Source organism: Euwallacea fornicatus, chromosome 10 (genome assembly GCF_040115645.1).
Source record: "Euwallacea fornicatus isolate EFF26 chromosome 10, ASM4011564v1, whole genome shotgun sequence".
Lineage (NCBI taxonomy): Eukaryota > Metazoa > Arthropoda > Insecta > Coleoptera > Curculionidae > Euwallacea > Euwallacea fornicatus.
The window spans coordinates 4,797,212-4,815,578 of record NC_089550.1 but is presented as its reverse complement, the minus strand read 5'-3'; the positions used below and the strand labels follow the sequence as shown (position 1 = coordinate 4,815,578).

General features: G+C 35.8%; 1 protein-coding gene across 3 annotated transcripts in view; it reads left to right on the top strand.

Annotated features, from left to right (window-relative positions):
• LOC136341689 (nephrin-like) overlaps window positions 1-18,367 on the top strand; it is a 218,784-nt gene that overhangs the window by 193,812 nt on the left and 6,605 nt on the right. For all 3 annotated transcript variants that reach the window (XM_066286918.1, XM_066286920.1, XM_066286921.1), the window contains exons 8-13: window positions 69-199; window positions 6,155-6,314; window positions 6,765-6,862; window positions 7,121-7,316; window positions 13,942-14,054; window positions 14,754-14,946. In XM_066286918.1, the coding sequence (XP_066143015.1) occupies window positions 69-199; window positions 6,155-6,314; window positions 6,765-6,862; window positions 7,121-7,316; window positions 13,942-14,054; window positions 14,754-14,946 (891 nt within the window). The remainder of the gene's footprint in view (window positions 1-68; window positions 200-6,154; window positions 6,315-6,764; window positions 6,863-7,120; window positions 7,317-13,941; window positions 14,055-14,753; window positions 14,947-18,367) is intronic.

Here is an 18,367-nt window from a genome sequence, read left to right as displayed (position 1 = left end):
CTTTTGCTAAGACGTTCCGCCTTAATCTTGGAAAACTATAAAATCTCACCCAGGAATTTGTGTTCCAGATACGCCGGAAGCCCGGATAAACCTGGGGACATCCCTTAATCCTAACGCAGTTCGAGAAGGGACCGATGTTTATTTTGACTGTATTATCAACGCCCATCCTGCCGCTTACAAGGTGGAGTGGAGACATAACGTAAGTAGAGATAATAGTTGTCTGTTGTAGTTTCCAGGATGGCTACGTTTAGGTTGCGGCAGGTGGGACTAAGATCTCAAAAAGAGAATGGAAGTTCATGATTTTAGCAAAAAGGGGAATAGAAACGTGCTCCTGGATGTCCTGAATATTCATTATAGCTTTCAAGTGCAGTAAACTAATACCTTTTTCGCTGCGTTGCGCCTGGAGCTTTAATGAGTGCAAGCGAAAAGCAATTAGGCGATTTATAAGTGTGAGGGAGAAAGACTACCGTTCCCCCTTCCATTGTCAACAATCGACTAGCGTCGTTGACTCGCAAGCAATACGACTTAATCCGAGCACGGATGCAGTTCTGTGTGAAGGCGAACGTCAATGGAAATGTTCTTTTCCAAAATTCGTTTTCGCCGTCCAATCAAGTTTTTCATTTCATGGAAAACATAATCCGTCTGCTACTCGAGTCTTGGGCTATGAAAATTCTCCATTACACTTATGATAGAGGTACTCGGAGGCATCAAAAAGTTCATGTTTGCCCTGGAATTTTGGAAAATCACACTTTATTGGATCTTTCGTTATTGATGGAAACTTGAATGTTCAAAAATATTTCAAACATCTTGAACAGTCAAGTTGCTCCAGCTATTACTGAGCTTTCTAATATTGAAATCAATAACGTTTGGTTTCAACAAAACGGTTGCTCTGTCCACAACAGCCGAGCAATGCGGCAATTCTTAAGTAAAAATTTTCCTAATGGTTTAATTACTGGATTTGGAAATATTAAGTGGGGCGCTAGATCACCTGATTTATCTCTCAATGATTTCTTCCTCTGAGATTGTCTTAAATCAGGAATCTTTCAGTATGAAGATCGGACACTTGATTTAGCGGGATTAAGACAAAAAATTTCTGATGCCTGTCATTATCATATATCATTATCGTAATCAATTACGTCGGACTTCCTAATTAATATGCTTGGAGAATTCTTTGATCGTCTCGGGTATTGTTTAGCAAAAAGGGGTAGTCGGTTTGAACGCCTTCTATAAACCCCGTTCTAGTAATGATATATTTTCTTATAGGTGCGGTTTTTAATCTTAAAAATTGATTTTTTTTTTAAATAGAATGTATGTCCGTAATTCGCGACCTCCGAAATCACTCAGAACTGCGTCCATCCTCGGGTTAAGGCGTACTGCTTGCGAATCAGTAACAGTACCTGATCATTGACAATGGAAGGGAAAATGGTACCCTATCTTCTTCGCATCTATCAATCGCTTAATGTCCTCTTCCTTGAAGTCACTAATATTCCATGTGTATAGTAGCGAAACGGGTACTGCATACAGTGAATTCCAAAAATATTCGGACGCGCTCTTTTTACAGATTTCACGAGTCCTAATTAAATATATTAGTTATTTTTTTATTTTTTTACGTTAGAAATGTCTCTATCAACCATCTATTTAGGGGTCTGCATAAAAAAGGAATGCGAAATCATAATAGTTTATATTGAAATTTCAAGAAATAATCTAGAGAACCATTAAACGGGTCACAAAAATATTCGGACGGTAATAACTAACATATAACTACTATATCTATATAATTGATTTAAAGATATATAATTAACCTAATTAATTAATTTTTTATTTTGTATGGCCACCTTTCGCTTCAACTACACTTTTCAAACGTTTAGGCATAGAAGATACAATTTTTCTTAAATAATTTAAATTAATTTTATTCCATTCTTCTCGCAACCTGGTTTTTAATATCGTTTTTGATGTAATTTCATATTTTCTAAGTTGTTTTTCCAAATAATTCCATACATTTTCTATCGGGTTTAAGTCTGGAGATTGGGGAGGGGTTTTAAGGACTTTAGGACAATTGTACGACAGTCATTCACGAACAATATGAGCGGTATGTTTTGGAGCATTGTCTTGGTATAGCTTGAACGAATTTAATATGCCCATGTTTTCCGCACTTTTCTGTAAATTTTGTCTTAGAATATTTAAATATGTATTTTTGTCCATAATACCATCAATGAAAACTAATTCACTAACTCCTAGTGATGGTATACACCCCCATGCCTCCATGTTTTACTGTAGAACAAAGATGTTGTCTCTGTAGTTCTGCATTTACTTTCCTCCATACCATTTGACGTCCGTCTGAGCCAAAAATATTAAATTATGATTCATCGCAAAAAATTACATCAATCCAATAATTGTCTGGTTTGGAAATGAATTCTTTAGCAAAATTGATTCGTAGTTTTACATTTTTACTGCTGAGCCATGGTTTTTTTCTGCATACCCTTTCGTGATATCCATGGCTTCTGATAGACCGACGAATGGTTTCAGTACTAACTATTTTATTGGAATGATTTTCCAATAGGGTCTTCAATTTTGGAGCACTAACTTTAGGGTTTTTCTTAATGGTTCTCATTATGAAGCGATTGTCCCTATCATTTAACAATTTTAGTCGACCTGTTTGTTTTTTTGGAAGTATTCTATCTTCATTTTTATAACGTTTTACAATGCCTCCAACTCTGTTCTTACTTAATTGGAGCATTTCCCCAATCTTTTTATAGGAATTACCTTTTTCGTAATGAAATATTACTAATTGCCTTTTATCAGAACTAACATTACTTTTTTGTGACCCGTTTAATGGTTCTCTAGATTATTTCTTGAAATTTCAATATAAACTATTATGATTTCGCATTCCTTTTTTATGCAGACCCCTAAATAGATGGTTGATAGAGACATTTCTGACGTAAAAAAAATAAAAAAATAACTAATATATTTAATTAGGACTCGTAAAATCTGTAAAAAGAGCGGGTCCGAATATTTTTGGGATTCACTGTATACCGGCGAGCAAAACAAATTTACTCACTTAAGAAAAGGGAAATAATTTTATAGATATAATAATATACATATTTTTTTAGAGATAAAATTAATCAGGGAATGATTGATGTTTTCTAAACTAAAATCATAAAATCCAAAATAGCGCTTTCGATTCAGTGTGGAATATTAAGTGTAAGTTACAAAATAAGTAATATAATTTACAATCAGCAAATACAAGCCTGAAGCGAAGAATTCAAAAAAATTGCACAATTTTTTAAGTTACATAATTGTTTTGCTCACTAGTTTAGTTCCCGAACCACAAAATAGGTAACAGGGCTAATTCAGTGACTGACATCACTGAAAGGAACGCACTCGGGTACTTGCCTCTGAATCTGGCAGTGCATTGTTAAAACACGGCTCCTGAAAAACAGGGACTACACAAAACATAGCGCCGACAGTTGCTGCTGTGTTTTAGAAACTTGGCTTCCATTACCTCAAAGCTTGTCCTCAACTCAACGTTTCTTTCCCTACCAACACTTTACTAGACTAAACGAGCTATATACGACAGTAAAACATAACACGTGTAATAACTACATTTAGTGGCCAATAAACGGATTTATTTTGCTCTTTTTGCAAATATCTATAAACAGTGCAATAAGCCATATTCCAGTTAAAGCTAAATTGGAACATGCGTCGTAAAATGATTGATCTGACGAGCTATAAAATATAACTGTTCGTACGTTTGTGTGAGTGTAAATCGAATTTGTGGGTTATCAAATTTTTATGTCTTGTAGCTTTGTAAAATGCCGGATTTTTGGAAAATTTATCTAGAGATTTTCCGGAGAATTGAATGATTTAATTAAGTTTCAGTCTTGATTAACAATATTAACTAGTCGCTGCAAGATTCCTCAATTTCTCATAGTAAAATAAAACTCGAAAATTCAAAATTCTTATCAAGATTTCCAGAATTTAATTAACTTCTAATCAAAGTGCACTGCAGTTAATTAAACTTCAGGTGAAATATACGCTTCGACGATAGATTAAACTGTCAAATCCCTTTGTGTGTACGAAACTTTGCTCCAAGGTATATCTACCTGAGGATATGTAACAAAATATTAAGGATAGCGGAATAAGGAAACGCAAAAGGCAACTTTCCAGGATCGCATTTCCCACTAAATTTATTTGAAAGGTGCGTTTTGGATCACACAATAGAGGATTAATTTCACTCTTGCGTTATCACTTCTGAAATCTCACATTTTTCATATTTTCCATGCCAATGCTCCAGAAATAATTTAAATCTCGCTTTGCTCTCTCTAGTGATTTTCGACCATTAATGATCACGTGCAATTAATGGATTTGAAATAAATCCTTTTCAGTTTCCGTTTACATTATCCATATTGCACCATGTCAAGCGACACCCTTCGAAAACGATGATTAATAGTCGTTATTACCATATTGCCCAGGCTTGGCGAAGCACTCATTGGAACCTTATACATATTATATTTTCTTTACTTTTGATTTAGAGTAAACAGCAACTCCAGTACAAAAAGATATCTATCAATCCCCGCTGGGATCTTTCGATTTTAGCCTATTTTCGATACGATATATCCCAAGAAGTTATATATCTTCGATTCATGTCGTCGGCTCAATATTATCTGGTAGTAAACATGTAATTTAAAATATTTATGTGCTTGCCAAATTGTCGTCGGTGACATCGTAAAATACGATGCACCATAAAGCTATAAAAATTCTCATCTATTTCAGCTACTTAGCTGTGTGGAAAATGGAAGGGTGGCACTTTTTAAAATGAAAATGTCTTTATTATATCGAGAATGGACTGCATTAGTTAAGAAATTCTTTCACGCATAATAGTAGCATAAAAAATGTGTTTTTGAAAACAAAAACATGTGTCTCTTAGAGAATGCACCATCAATGCATAACATACGTTGAGTCGAGAAAAATCCCAGGATTTTGCATCTATTTGGAGATTTATATTCAGTATGAAATATAGAGGGTTATTTCTCCTCGTAAATCAAAGATCGAAAAGAAGGACATAGAGACATATTTATTGCAGTATTCTTCCTCCCATATTTTACATCTAGTATGAGGATCTTTACGAGATTATATACATACATAGTTTTGCTCCTGGGACTGATATAATTGCATTGCGCCCCGCTATTTCTGGGCCAAACGAAGAACTGAAATAAGTTATAATTTTTATGGTCCAGCAGCTCTGTTTTCACAGGATAGTTCGAGTTACAAATGCAACTACCGAGTTTTGTGATTTTCCACAATTTTGAGTCATTTCTTATCAAAAAAACTTTCCTCCCATATACAGGGCGATTCAAAATTGAATTCAAACATTTTAAAAAAGTATTTTTGAAGTTAAAATAAGACGGGTTTTTCCTATAAATATGTGCCCTGCAAAGCTGGATTTATCGATAATTGGACGAAAAGAATTAATTATGTCAAATTATAACCACAATTACCGATCACATTTCATGAAAATTTGCAAAGTCTTGTATTTTGAACGTTCTATTCCTTTTTTTGATGTAAAAATTATATAAACCTAATTACAAAAGAAAATGAGCATATATCAGGCAACAATATCGTACAGCAAAATAATAAGAGTCGCAGCCCATAAATTTTTTTAATTTATAATTTTGATAATTCTATCCTTTTATTCAACGGTGCAAACGGTTAGTTGTATCAACAAAAACGGAAGATATCAAAATTTTAGATTTTTTCGTGGTCTACTAGATGATGATAGTTAAATTTAGAGTTCCTTAGCGAAAACATAAAATATGGGCTACACAAAGTGTACCTTTCTGAAATTGGGTTTATATAATTTTTGAAGGAAAAAAATTAATAGAGCGCCTGAAAAGCAAAGACTTGCAAATTTTCATGAAATTCGATCGGTAACTGTAGTCACAAAATCGATATAATCGATTTTTTTTGCCCAACTTTCGATAACTCCAGCTTCAAAGGGGTACATTTTAGGACACACGTTTATAGGAAGAAACAGTATTATTTTAACCTCAAAAATATTCTCTCAAAATGTTTGGACACATTTTTAAATCATCCTGGATATTTATCCCAAGTTCCTTTGAGTGTTAAATTAATAAACGAATTCATTCCCTTCCAGGGTAAACATCTTCAAGTGAACATGAGCGCAGGCATAGTCATCAGCAACCAAAGCCTGGTTCTTCGAGGTGTTTCCCCTTCCACGGCAGGAAATTATACCTGCGTTGGCTACAACGTGGAAGGAGAGGGCGAAAGCAACTCTTTTTACCTCAACGTCTTGTGTAAGAAGGTTTCCTCGCTAATTTAAAATATTGCGTTCCCGAAATACCTCTCTACTCTTTGCAGCTTGAAAAATATTTTACTAAATTTAAAAGGTCCTCGAGTAAAATTTTCATTAAAACTTTCGCGCAGTACAAGAAACGAGGGAATGAATTAGAAACGCCTTCTTTCTCACAACAAAGTTCATTTACGGAATTATGAATTTATGCATCCAACCCTAAAACAAGAAGCGAGATATTCTTTTAAAGATCCCTTTTGAATTCCTCTTTAAAACATCTCGTTTTTTGCTCGAAAGGCGCAACTTTCGTTGTTTCGCGATTTGCTTTAAAAAGTTGTGAGTTATGAAGTCGTTACCCGACATTTGGGCTTAGGCCGATGTCCAAAAGGGGAAAGTTTATAATTTTATTTCCTCCGGATTTTTCCTAATTTACTTAATATGAATTTATTTCTAGACGCCCCAACCTGTAAGCCGGATCAGACCAAGATTTACGGTGTAGCCAAGCAGGAGAGAGCCGAAATTGTTTGCCAAGTGGACGCGAATCCCCCAGAGGTAACTAAATTAAAACCCGAAAGTAAACAATCCGCAGAGAAAGTCGTTTTATTTTTAATTTGCTATAAAGGAAAAGCTGGATTTGTCGAAAATTTCCGGACTGGTATTTATGTGCAAAAGTTTATATCAAATTATAGCTTAAGCTTTAGTTCGAAAACCGTTAATGGACGGTAGTTTCGTTTTGTTTCAGTTTGTTCATTTGTTTGGTTCCTTTATCAGTACAATAACTTTTAATTATTATTCCAAATCTCTGTTTAGGTCAACTTTACATGGACTTTTAACAACTCAGCGGACTCAATCGATGTCACCTACATCCACAAAAAGATAAACGCCTCAACAAGCATATTATCGTACGCTCCTGTACAAGACCTAGATTATGGGACTCTATTGTGTTACGCTTCCAACAATATCGGGAACCAACGGGTGCCTTGTGTTTTCCACATAATTGCTGCAGGTAAGTTTCGGTGGTAATTTACATATTCAGTGGCGAAGCAAATCATCGATTTAGTGAACCAGGAACGAAAGTGCGGGTATTCCAGCCTCAATTTTATAACCAAGTTTTCAACCATGAAACGCTGACTTTGCAATAAATTATTTCTGAAAAAGGACTTCATCATCAGAACGTCTTCGTCAACGAGTAATCACTAGAAATTAGACAGGGAAAACTGTAGGCTAAAGAAAAAAGTAGGAAAAGGCCGTAATGCACACAATTTTCTGTTATAACCGTTTACGAAGTTTCTAACATGAACAAGTTTATGTCGGAAACATTGTGTTAAATACGAAATGAAAGGATTTTAAAATAAGAAATCCTTTCTCTTTCTGAGGGAATTAGGGAATACCACGAGGGGGAGAAGAAAAAATTGTCTATTTTTGGCACCCCTATTTCGTTTCTATTTATAGAATTTCCCATTTTAAGGCCTGAATACATACTTCTTTCATAGTTCCACCAAAGCCAAAACCGATATTTTATTCACTATAAACGAAAACATACATCGAAGAAATGAATTCCCGTCTAGATCATAACCAACACATGCAAATCACCTTGGGAATGCAGGCCTCAAAGTATCCGGATATCAAACTGCCTCTGAAATTTTTACGACCTAAATATGCTACGGAAGGGCAATAATTCCGATGCTAAATACCAACGAGAAAGGTCGAACTATTCGTATAATTTGGCCATTAAAGTTGGATTTTATTGCCACCAATAGTACCTTGAAATATACCAAGGGATGTTTTATCTGAATAAAATCAATTGCGGAAAAAATATTTTTCGCTCCCCTTTTCAATGTTATTTTCCTTCTCTCTCGCCGTTGCCGACATCGAAGTATGCTCAAAGGGGGCGTATTACAGGGGTGTAGGATATCACTTAGCAGCTATTGTACTAAAGTGATGAGCATAAGACTTATGCATGTATTGTTACCTTTGAGATGGGGTTGTGTTTCACAATTTGCCTAGAACAACGCGGAGAACAAAGGTGACTTTTTAAAACAAGATATGGATCGTGTTCCTCCAAGAATTATCTTGATGTAGACAAGGCGGGTAATTGAGTTACCAGGGAATAATACTTGCGGACGAGTAACTAAATTCCTGAAAAGTCAATATGAGCAAGCTGCCAGCGTCGTTTCCTCATCGTGCCCATTTATATAGTCCATCTATGAGTCATCGCGCAAAGACATTATCCCGTTTACTCAACGGCCCAAATTGCAGCAAAAATCACACCTAAGAATTCGTCTTATTTTTGACGGAGTGAATTCTCTTATCAATGATTCCGTAACCTACAATGTTATTTCAGTTCAGCATGACATAATCCACTCGAAAGCAGACGCATCAAATTGTATGTAAAACTCATGTAACATGAGAGCAAGCAATCTAAAAGCCTGCTGTTTTCCTTCACTTCTTGAACACTTTATTTCCTCGTTTGAACAATGGGAAACAAAACATCCCCCAGACAAGGGTAATCTATTTTTCACGTGAAAAGGTAATCGCATACGCAAAACAACTCAACAATAAGGGACAGGGAAGAAACACCCTGCTTGTTTTCGATCTGTGTCAAGTCTGTTTTCGCTGGAGTTAAAATATTTGCCCGACTCAGCACTTTTTCTTGCATACATTTTCCTTTGTAAGTCGGGTTTGCTCCATTTTTGTATCATCCATACCGGGTTCGGCCAAAAACATTCCCGATAATTGTTTGAAATACGTGTTTTTAATTTAAGGTCCAATCAATTTAAGCTTGTTTTTCTTAATTAGAAACCATGGACGTGCCCTGAATTTTATTCTGCGCACCCGTGTGTTGAACAAAGTTTTTAATTACAAAAGGCACATGCTAATTAAAGGCCTTGTTTTAACCCACGTTTTTTTCCCCATTACAGATTCTTTATTCCTTACGAATAATACGCTATAGCCGCTTAATTACGACGCTTACATGCAAATACATTTTTCTTTTTCGTCGCCGCGAATAAACTATTTGCAAAATTAAATAAAACGGGACCTCTCGGTAAGCAGATAGGGGGTAATTTGTGAAATGTTTACGAAAGGACGAAGTTTAAAAGAATGAATTTACCTTTTGTTCAGAACATTCCTGCCTCATGCAGCGTTAATTAAATTATCCAGGAAACAGTTTAAGCAACAAGAAGGAAATAAAATTGCGAACTCTCCCTCAGATTCGAAATCAGTACAAAGGGAAGGCCGCGTGCGTTGCGTGTTTGGTATAATTAAGGTTGGCGGGTTACAGATTCATGCCCTGCGTTGATTAGATCAATGAAGTAAAGTGCAAATTTGCTTAGCGCAATTTGCTCCCTTTGCCCTCAGGGTTAAGCCATGATAGGCCTGGGACTTCTCTATGAAACGTATCATAAACTGATTAAAATGTCCCACTAAAACCCACCTTCCTAAAAGAAGACCAGAGGGAAAAAAACTCCACTTTTTTGTGGTACCCTTTCCATATCCCTTTTTTGAAGAAATTGAAATTTTACGGCTTTCGACTTAGGCTTAACTACATAAGAATAATAGAGCCTCTACTAAAGCGAATTTCAAGAATAACATCATTCCAAGGGGAGAGAAAAATTCACTGTGCAAAGGCCTTAATCACCTCTGAACATAACTATCCTGGCTTCCTTTATTGTAAAGGCAAAACCATGTTGAAGGGAGCGCTAATAAAATCTAGAAAGACCGTTTTATAACCGCTACTCGCGCAAGTTTTTGTCATAAGAAGAATAAGTAACAAAATAACAAAAATCCCCAGAAATTGCCTGAGTAAAAGCCTGTAAAATTTTTACAACTATGCTTGCTCGCCTACTTTCGTTGGCTTTTACAATCGGTAGAGTATAAAAATGCTTCCTTAGAGCAAGATTTCGTTGTGTAATAGAGTCCTTGGCTACAGATATTTCAAAGTTTACACAATTCCTCTTAGAAGCTTCAGTTACCATCCGAAGATAAAAAAAAATAAAGGGAAAACTCAAAGGAGAAGACTGGTTTATCGATCCAGCACATGGCGGCACATAGAGAGTTAAAATAGCCTGCGACGCAAATAAATAGAACTAAACTTCTCTATAATAAAATGTGCAAATATTTTATGGTATCCATTCTCAATGTATTAGTACCACATGAACTCGAGGACATTCATCGTGCTAGACGCATTGACATCTGCAACGCACTCTTTAAAAGAGAAGAAAATAACCCGTTTTTCAAACGTATGATAATAATGGATCGGTCATAGGTAAAAGTTCTTGAACCAGGCATAATAAGTGAGCCCAAAATATTCCAAAATCGGGTATTCACCAAAGAAAAGTTATGTTATCTGTCTGAAAGGATCGCAAAGATGTCGCCATCTGGATAAATTGAGGAACGAAATCAAGAATAAGCTCAGGATAGATAACTTGTACCCGCGAAAAGTTAGTACAATTTGGATGGGCGCTTTTGCCACATCGACCCTACTTCCCAGACCTAGGCCAATCGGATTATCATCTGTTACAATCGTTGCAAAATGCCATTAATGGAAAAACTTTCGCAACTGTTGAAGACGTAAAAACGTACTTAGGGCAGTTTTTTGTCGAAAAAGAATTTTTATGAACGCGGTGTGACGAAACTGCGCCAAAGATATACAGTATCAGTCATAAGTAAAGCAACAAATAAAAATTATAGGTCCCTAGAAAATGGACAGTCTTCTTAGGAATGATATACGTATATTTTGATTCTGCACTTGTAAATATACTAAATAACGTACAAAAACTAAGTTGATTTTCCTTATCTGTCCGATAATTTTCTACATTCCTTTGAAGACATTCCAAAAGTAAAGCAACAAAATCGTATTTTCACTCTCTATTAGTGACAAGTGAATTTCTGAATCTGTATCCCGGTTATTTTTATTTAATTTAGCGCTACATAATGCCTTCTGGTCGCAGTTTGTCAGTAGATATCCGAAATTTGATTATTTCTAAGTGGCAGTCGGGAATGAAACAAATAACTATTGCAAACCAATTGCAACTGAATCGAAGCATTGTCTCTCGTACAATCAAACATTTTTTAAGTCTATTCACTGTTATGAATAAAATAAAATCTGGATATAAATCCATTTTTAGACCACTACTGGTAACATAATTATGGCAAACGCAACTAACAAAACAAAAAAATACATACTGTACAATTCTTCCAACGAAGCGCTATACGAAAAAACTAACATGACAAAAATTTCAGACAGACTATTACAAATACAAAAAAAGTGGAAAGACAAAGAGAAAAACTGGGTCATCGTTGTTGGACTGTGCATTGACCGACAGACTAGAAACTCACGTTACCTCACACCGGGCACAACTCTGATTGAACACTACCAAGACATAGACTAGATGTGGGATGTTTGATGTGCCTGATGTGCTGGTGGTTTTGGGATGATTGTTGTGGATGATACTGTTTTTGAGACTACGATTACTATCATTATGACACTTGTAAATACCAACATGGACAGAAAGGCCACGTAGGCCGATAGCCTCTTCTTATTTAAGAAGGAATTATATTGTTTATTTATTAAAATCTGGACGGCCAAGAAAAACCAGCCAAAGAATGAACCAAAAGATTGAAAGTTCGTCCCGGGAAGATCCGTTTCGTTCTGCAATGGATATAAAAAAAAAGTTGGAGCTTGATGATGTTTCTGTTAGTACTGTTCGAAGACGTCTAACAGAACGCAAACTATTTGGAAGAAAACTGGCCAAAAAACCATTTATTTCTGCGAAAAATAGACGACTCCGACTGAAATTCGCTGAAGAGCATATTAATTGAACAGTGGCAAAATGGAAAACAGTGCTTTTTTCGGACGAAAGCAAGTTTAACTTGCATTCAAGTGATGGTATTTGCTGGGTACGTCGTGATGTTAACAAGAAGTTTGATCCCAAATACACTCGTGGCACCACGAAACATGGAGGAGGAAATGTGATGGTGTGGGGATGTTTTTCGGAAACTGGAGTGGGTCCACTGATTAAAATTGATGGGATAATGGACCGATTTCAATATTTACGTATCATAAGAGACACAATGGTGCCATTCGCTGAAGAAAATTTGCCATTGTCGTGGGAATTTCAACACGACAACGACCCTAAGCATACTGCTAAGGTAATAAAATAATTTTTTGCAGACCGTAGCATTCGTGTAATGAAATGGCCTGCCCAGAGTCCAGATTTAAACCCCATCGAGAATCTCTGGGAAATCATTGACCGGAAAGTAAGACAGAAAAACCCACAAAAATATCAAAATTGTGACCAGCTCTTTGACGTCATTGTTCGAGTTTGGAATTCCATACCAGAATCAACCCTTATGGCATTATTGAAATCTATGAGTCGTAGATGTGCTGAAGTGATATAAAATAAAAGCTATGCTACAAAATATTAAATATAATCTAAATATAAATGCATTTAGTTATATGTTGCTGTACTTTTGAAACCTTTGTAAGAAATATTTTATAATTTAAACTAGAACTCTTACTTTTTTTTTTATTTTGTTAATTATTATTATTGGTTAATAATATTCGTTCAACTTAGTAATAAAATTTTGAGAACCGTTTAACCTCTTTTAAGGATATCGATATAATTTAATTTGTTGCTTTACTTTTGACTGATACTGTAGAAATGTTATTGCACAAAATGAATTACGCATTATTTAATTTAGTTATCACTTTTGACGAAAGAAACGGTATTTCATTTATATTGTAAAATACGCAATAACTTTGTGGACAGTCCGAATCAAATCTCTCGCTAATTTCTGAGCACATCCTTCATTCATTATGCAGGATCTTTGGGTTCCGAATCGTCCCAATTTCCCTATGAAAATAGTTAAGAATGGAAATTCCTACCTAATTCCCCTAAAGGACATCCGAAATCGGCAACGATAATGAAATAAAAATAATTGAGTGCAAAAAAAAATGATTTTGTCAGTGTACTACGTGGCATGCCGTAAAGGTTCTTAACGACCTCGTATGGGATGAATAATTTAATAACAAGCAAGTAAAGTTTAATAAAAGGGTACGTATGAAATGACGTAAATGGATATTTACGACATTTCATATATACACTTTTATGTCAGTAAAACAAATAAATGGAATGTTAAAAAAAGGCGAAGTATCAATATTTCTCCATGTTCTTAACGGGCAATACGTAGTTGGACAGCGGTTCACAGTTATCTATAAAACCAAAAGGGTTAGGTGTATTGAAAAAGACTCTCTAGACTTCCAATTTGGGGAAGTTTTTTGGACAGGAACAATTATATTTGCCAAACATGTATATGCATGTTATGTATATTCAACATTCGGCTGCCTTCTATTCCCAAATGCACCGTTTGATTCATTTTTATGCAGCCCGGTGCTAACTGAATAACAATGAGCCTTCACGAATTTTAAAGGTAAATTTTTATTCTCTTGGTGAGTCCTTTCGAAATATGTTATTGTCTTAGAGCGGAGGAGGTTGCAAGAATGATTATTGAATCTCTGGAAATTACTTTTATTGCAAAGACCTGATTTGATTATTTACGTTCGTATAATTTACGTTTTTGACACAACTCAGAAAGTACGAACCAATTTTTTTTTTATTTACTTTCAGCCCGTCCAGATCAAGTGCATAATTGCTCTATCCAAAACATCTCCATGACCTCGCTGGAGATTCATTGTTCCGAAGGATTCAGCGGGGGCATCCCTCAAGCTTTTCTGCTGGAGGTAAGTTGATCCGAAATGTCGACTTTTCGTCGCAGGCTGGAGAGGATAATCTTTTTCGGAACGTCATTTCAAAAGAAACCGAATTAAAGTTGCCGAATGCAAATCTCGAGCTTCATGCAAGAGCCCGACTCAATTTATTCCCGGTCTTTCTTCATAAATAACTTATGCTAAACTTCCAAATAAAATTCCGATTAAAACATGGAAAAATTTAAGTCAAATTGTCAAGTCAAACGTAATTTAAATTACCGAAGGGACCGAAGTTTTAACAAGGAGTTTTAAATTGTCATTCGGGAATAAAGGCTGCGTTGACAAACTTTCCGTAGTAATTTGTTTTAAAGTCGAGGAATTTTCTTCGGCGTCTTTATTGCCGTTGCAAGGTATTTTGGGAATAATCGAAGAGGTTTTTTTGGTAAAACGCTTTTTTCTTTTGTTATCTCGTTTTTCTTGGAAAGCGTGAACTTTCTTCTTTCTGGAAAAGCGAATAGAACCCTACAAAAATCATTTACTTGTCTTTTGCACTTACACACGGACCCTTTTCACCACACATAAAAATCGAAATTTTCATGAGCCGTACTCGATATTCTTCCACCTAATTTGTAGTATTTCCATTACCAAGTCGGCATTTCTTTGGGCGTTAAAGTTTTAAATTAAAAACACTTCAATATTTGCTCTTCATTAATATTCTTTCTCTTGATTTAGTTGATGGATTTTAATGGTCAAGACATTAAAAACATGTCTTCACCTGTTCCGAAGTTTACCCTGAAGAATCTGGATCCAGGAGCACAGTATCAGGCGTTTATTTACTCCTATAATGCGAAGGGAAGGAGCGAGCCCATAATTTTGTCAACAACAACCTTAAGGATGCCTGAAAAGCAGCTTACTGCCGAAAGAGGTATGTGCAACCAATTTCGGTGTTGTCAGACTATTTTTTTCAATTTCGCCACAAAAATGGATTGATCAATAATTCTCAAACGAGTTATTAGTTTTTACAAGCTTCCTTAGAATTGTACTAACTTTAGTACAGTTTTGCCTCCTGCAGTTTGCGCCAGCAATGCAATTTCATTTCAACACCATTTTAGAAATTGTGCTACCATTAGTACACTTTTTATTACGGCTATTTTTCGTAATAGAGCCATCATTTGAGAAGCACTATGCTCAGTTCCTTGGAACGCTCTTTATACGAAACTACACAAATTTCAATCAACTAAAGATACTACTTATGTTTACACAGAAGTAAGCACAATGAATATGAAGTAAGCAATAAAATAACAAAATGAAAATTTGTAAGCAATTTGGTTATATAATGGAAATTTGCATGAAATTTGCTTGCAAATTTCCTTGTAATTTTATTACTTGTTTCATATTCATTGCATCTACTTGTGCGTAAACACTAAAAATTCCGAGCTTAAACCATTCCTCGCAAAAGATAAATCGCCTATTCAGTAAAAAATGTATAGAAATTTGCACTATATGAAGTTTTGCTGCCTCACCATGTATGTACTATAAAGCATCAGTAAAAAGACCCGGAAGTATCGAGTTCATCCCAAAAACTGCTGAAGATCTGGCGGTGAAAAATGATATTGTGGAGTCAGGAAAAGTTACGAATTTGTTATTTTCCATTTCAATTTTATGCAAAAATAAAATTGAGCATGAGTAGGTAAATGTATCAATTGCACAATCGGCCACGCCACAGAGATTATTGATGTCCCTAATATGTGATTAAAAGCTCAATAACAATAACGAATATGTTCCACCTTTAGGCTCTCTATTGTTGATTATCCCAAAAAAGCCCAACAATAAAAGACTGAAGCAGAACATTGTGTGCTGGACTGGTAGTACCAATAAAAAACATAGGAGTACCGTAAAGATTTTCAGACGTGCAGGATAATGTTTTGTAAATCCGATACTGCCTCATTGTTCAATCCCGACTCAGTTCCTTAAAGAGTCTTGAAGCGCACGGTTAAATCAGAGTTATGACTATTTAATAATAAGGTGATGTAGGCATCAGGTGTGTTAATAAATTTATTTTCCAACTCGAGCAGGGTTATTATCAAAACAATCATACTAAAGTTGTTCCTTACCCTGACGAAAACACTTTAACCTACACTTAGAGTGAAAAATAAAATTGATACAGAATCCTCCTAAAATTACTGCCATATTCTTGCACGAATATTGCTCTACAGATCAATTGAATACACGAAGGTCTGGAAATTTCAAATTGCCGGGTATCAAAAGAGGGTTAAAACGGTACTTTTGAGAGCTTTCTTAGGTTCAACAGCTGCGCATTTAACCAACAATAGAGTGAACAATTTTTAGTTTTTCCATCAGCCATCCCACTTCCTTGGTCCACATTGTCCCGCCAAAATGCAGAATTTTCTCGCTACAGAAACATATATTTTACGTACATTTCCATATATTTTATTTTCTCACTACGGATTTACGGCATACTAAATATTTGCGCAATATTTGCGGCTTATGTCAAAAGCTTTGTTCTGTCGCGTGTGTTAATCTGTTCAAAGGAAAATAGAACTAAAGAGATTTGTGTATAAACGATCGAAATTAATGAGGAAAATAAAATAAAAATATTGTGTTGTGGAAAGTTTGAACGTACCAAAGAGGCTCGTTTCAATGCCGTACAGCAGATTGTTAAGCATTTTTACGCACTACTACTGGATTGTCCCGTCCTCTCTCGATCCCCGACGAATTGTACCGAAACCCTGGTTCGAAAACCGTTTGACTTTAGCAAAAAAAATTCTACCATTGTTTCTGCGACACCCTGTAGATTATTGCTGTGGGTTATGTCGTGCGCTTTTCTCATTTTGTTGACAAACTCTGTGGCATCGACACCGCGATCCAGGGGTTATCACACACTTTGTGAGTTGTTAATAGACACATATATGAACCTGAGCCGAAATAAATAAAACCACCGAAGTTGTTTGCTTTCAACAAACAAATTATGAAATATGCACTGCAAACATCCGAACCATTAAGGTTCATAAAAAGAAGAATAACAAATATGTAAATTTTACACCGAGAAAAATCAACTAATGAATAATGGAGTACGGTAGCGTTGTTTCCGAGCGTTATGTACATTTTAAAATCGAGACGGTGTCCAGTGAACAAATTCAGCGCCACGCTTTAGGAATTCTAAATGGATGCTAAAACGAATAGGTTTAAATAAAATATTTTAAAACATAAACAGCCAGCTTTAAAGAGGATTTCAAGTTACCGCCACCACAATATGTGGCACGCATGCAGCTTCGCTCTAAAAAGCACTACACTCATAAATATCCCGCATATAATTATAATGGTTTTAACACTACTAATCTCTTAATTATTTACCATTTAGAATAGCGTCCAGTATCTCAGTGGCGCTTGCATATGCCTCGGACGTCTCGCAGTTAACGAATTCGCATCTCTCGGTTTAAATTGAGCATGCAGGAACGTCATCAACAGCAGCAAAACATATTCGAATATGTCTCCGATATAGCGGAGCGTGACATAAATCATCATTAAAAATTTAAAACTTCCAAGCGATCCATTCAGTTTAGGGCTCATCTGAAATTCCCAAAGCGCGCGTTAGAATTTGTCTGCAGGACAGTGGCGAGATTCGAAAATACGACAGTGATAAACAATACTCTGTTTCTTGCATTATTCAGCAGCCCGTCCTGCTCTCAGATGTTCCTGTGTTGGAGTGAGAACAAATTGGCTGGATTTCATGCAATTGAGGGGTAATAATTCAAGAGTACAATTAGGTGTTTTTCATCTAAAATCCATTACGCCGAGGAATTTTCGCGAACCGCGAAGAATCCGCACTCACGTCTAACTCAACTAAATGTCACGATTGAAGATAAAATATCTTAAAGTAATTTCTAATCCATATTAATCGATTTTGAATGGCAAAAAAAAACAAGAAACCAAGCGGTGTCAAATCAGGTGATCTTGCCGGTCACCATAGACCACACCGTCTAAATATCAATGTATTTTGAAGCAAATTTAACGCGATATCGGGTTAAAACTTGGAAATTCAGACAAAACACGAACTCCTCATATTGTCTGTTAATCCTCTATGGCGGATTTAAGGAAGTGGACCCAGAATTAACGGAACTCGCTGCCTTTTGGAGCAGCTATGATATCGTAGGAGCAACCAAATCAAATAGCGGGTTGCTGTTTGTGTTTGTGTAAGATAGCGGAATTAAGAAAATGGAGTATTGAGTCAATATTCAAATATAGTCACGGCGAAGAGAGCAGCGCTGGAAATCGTTGCAACTTCTATTTTAAAGTCCATACATTTTGGCCCAGCAACTTCGACG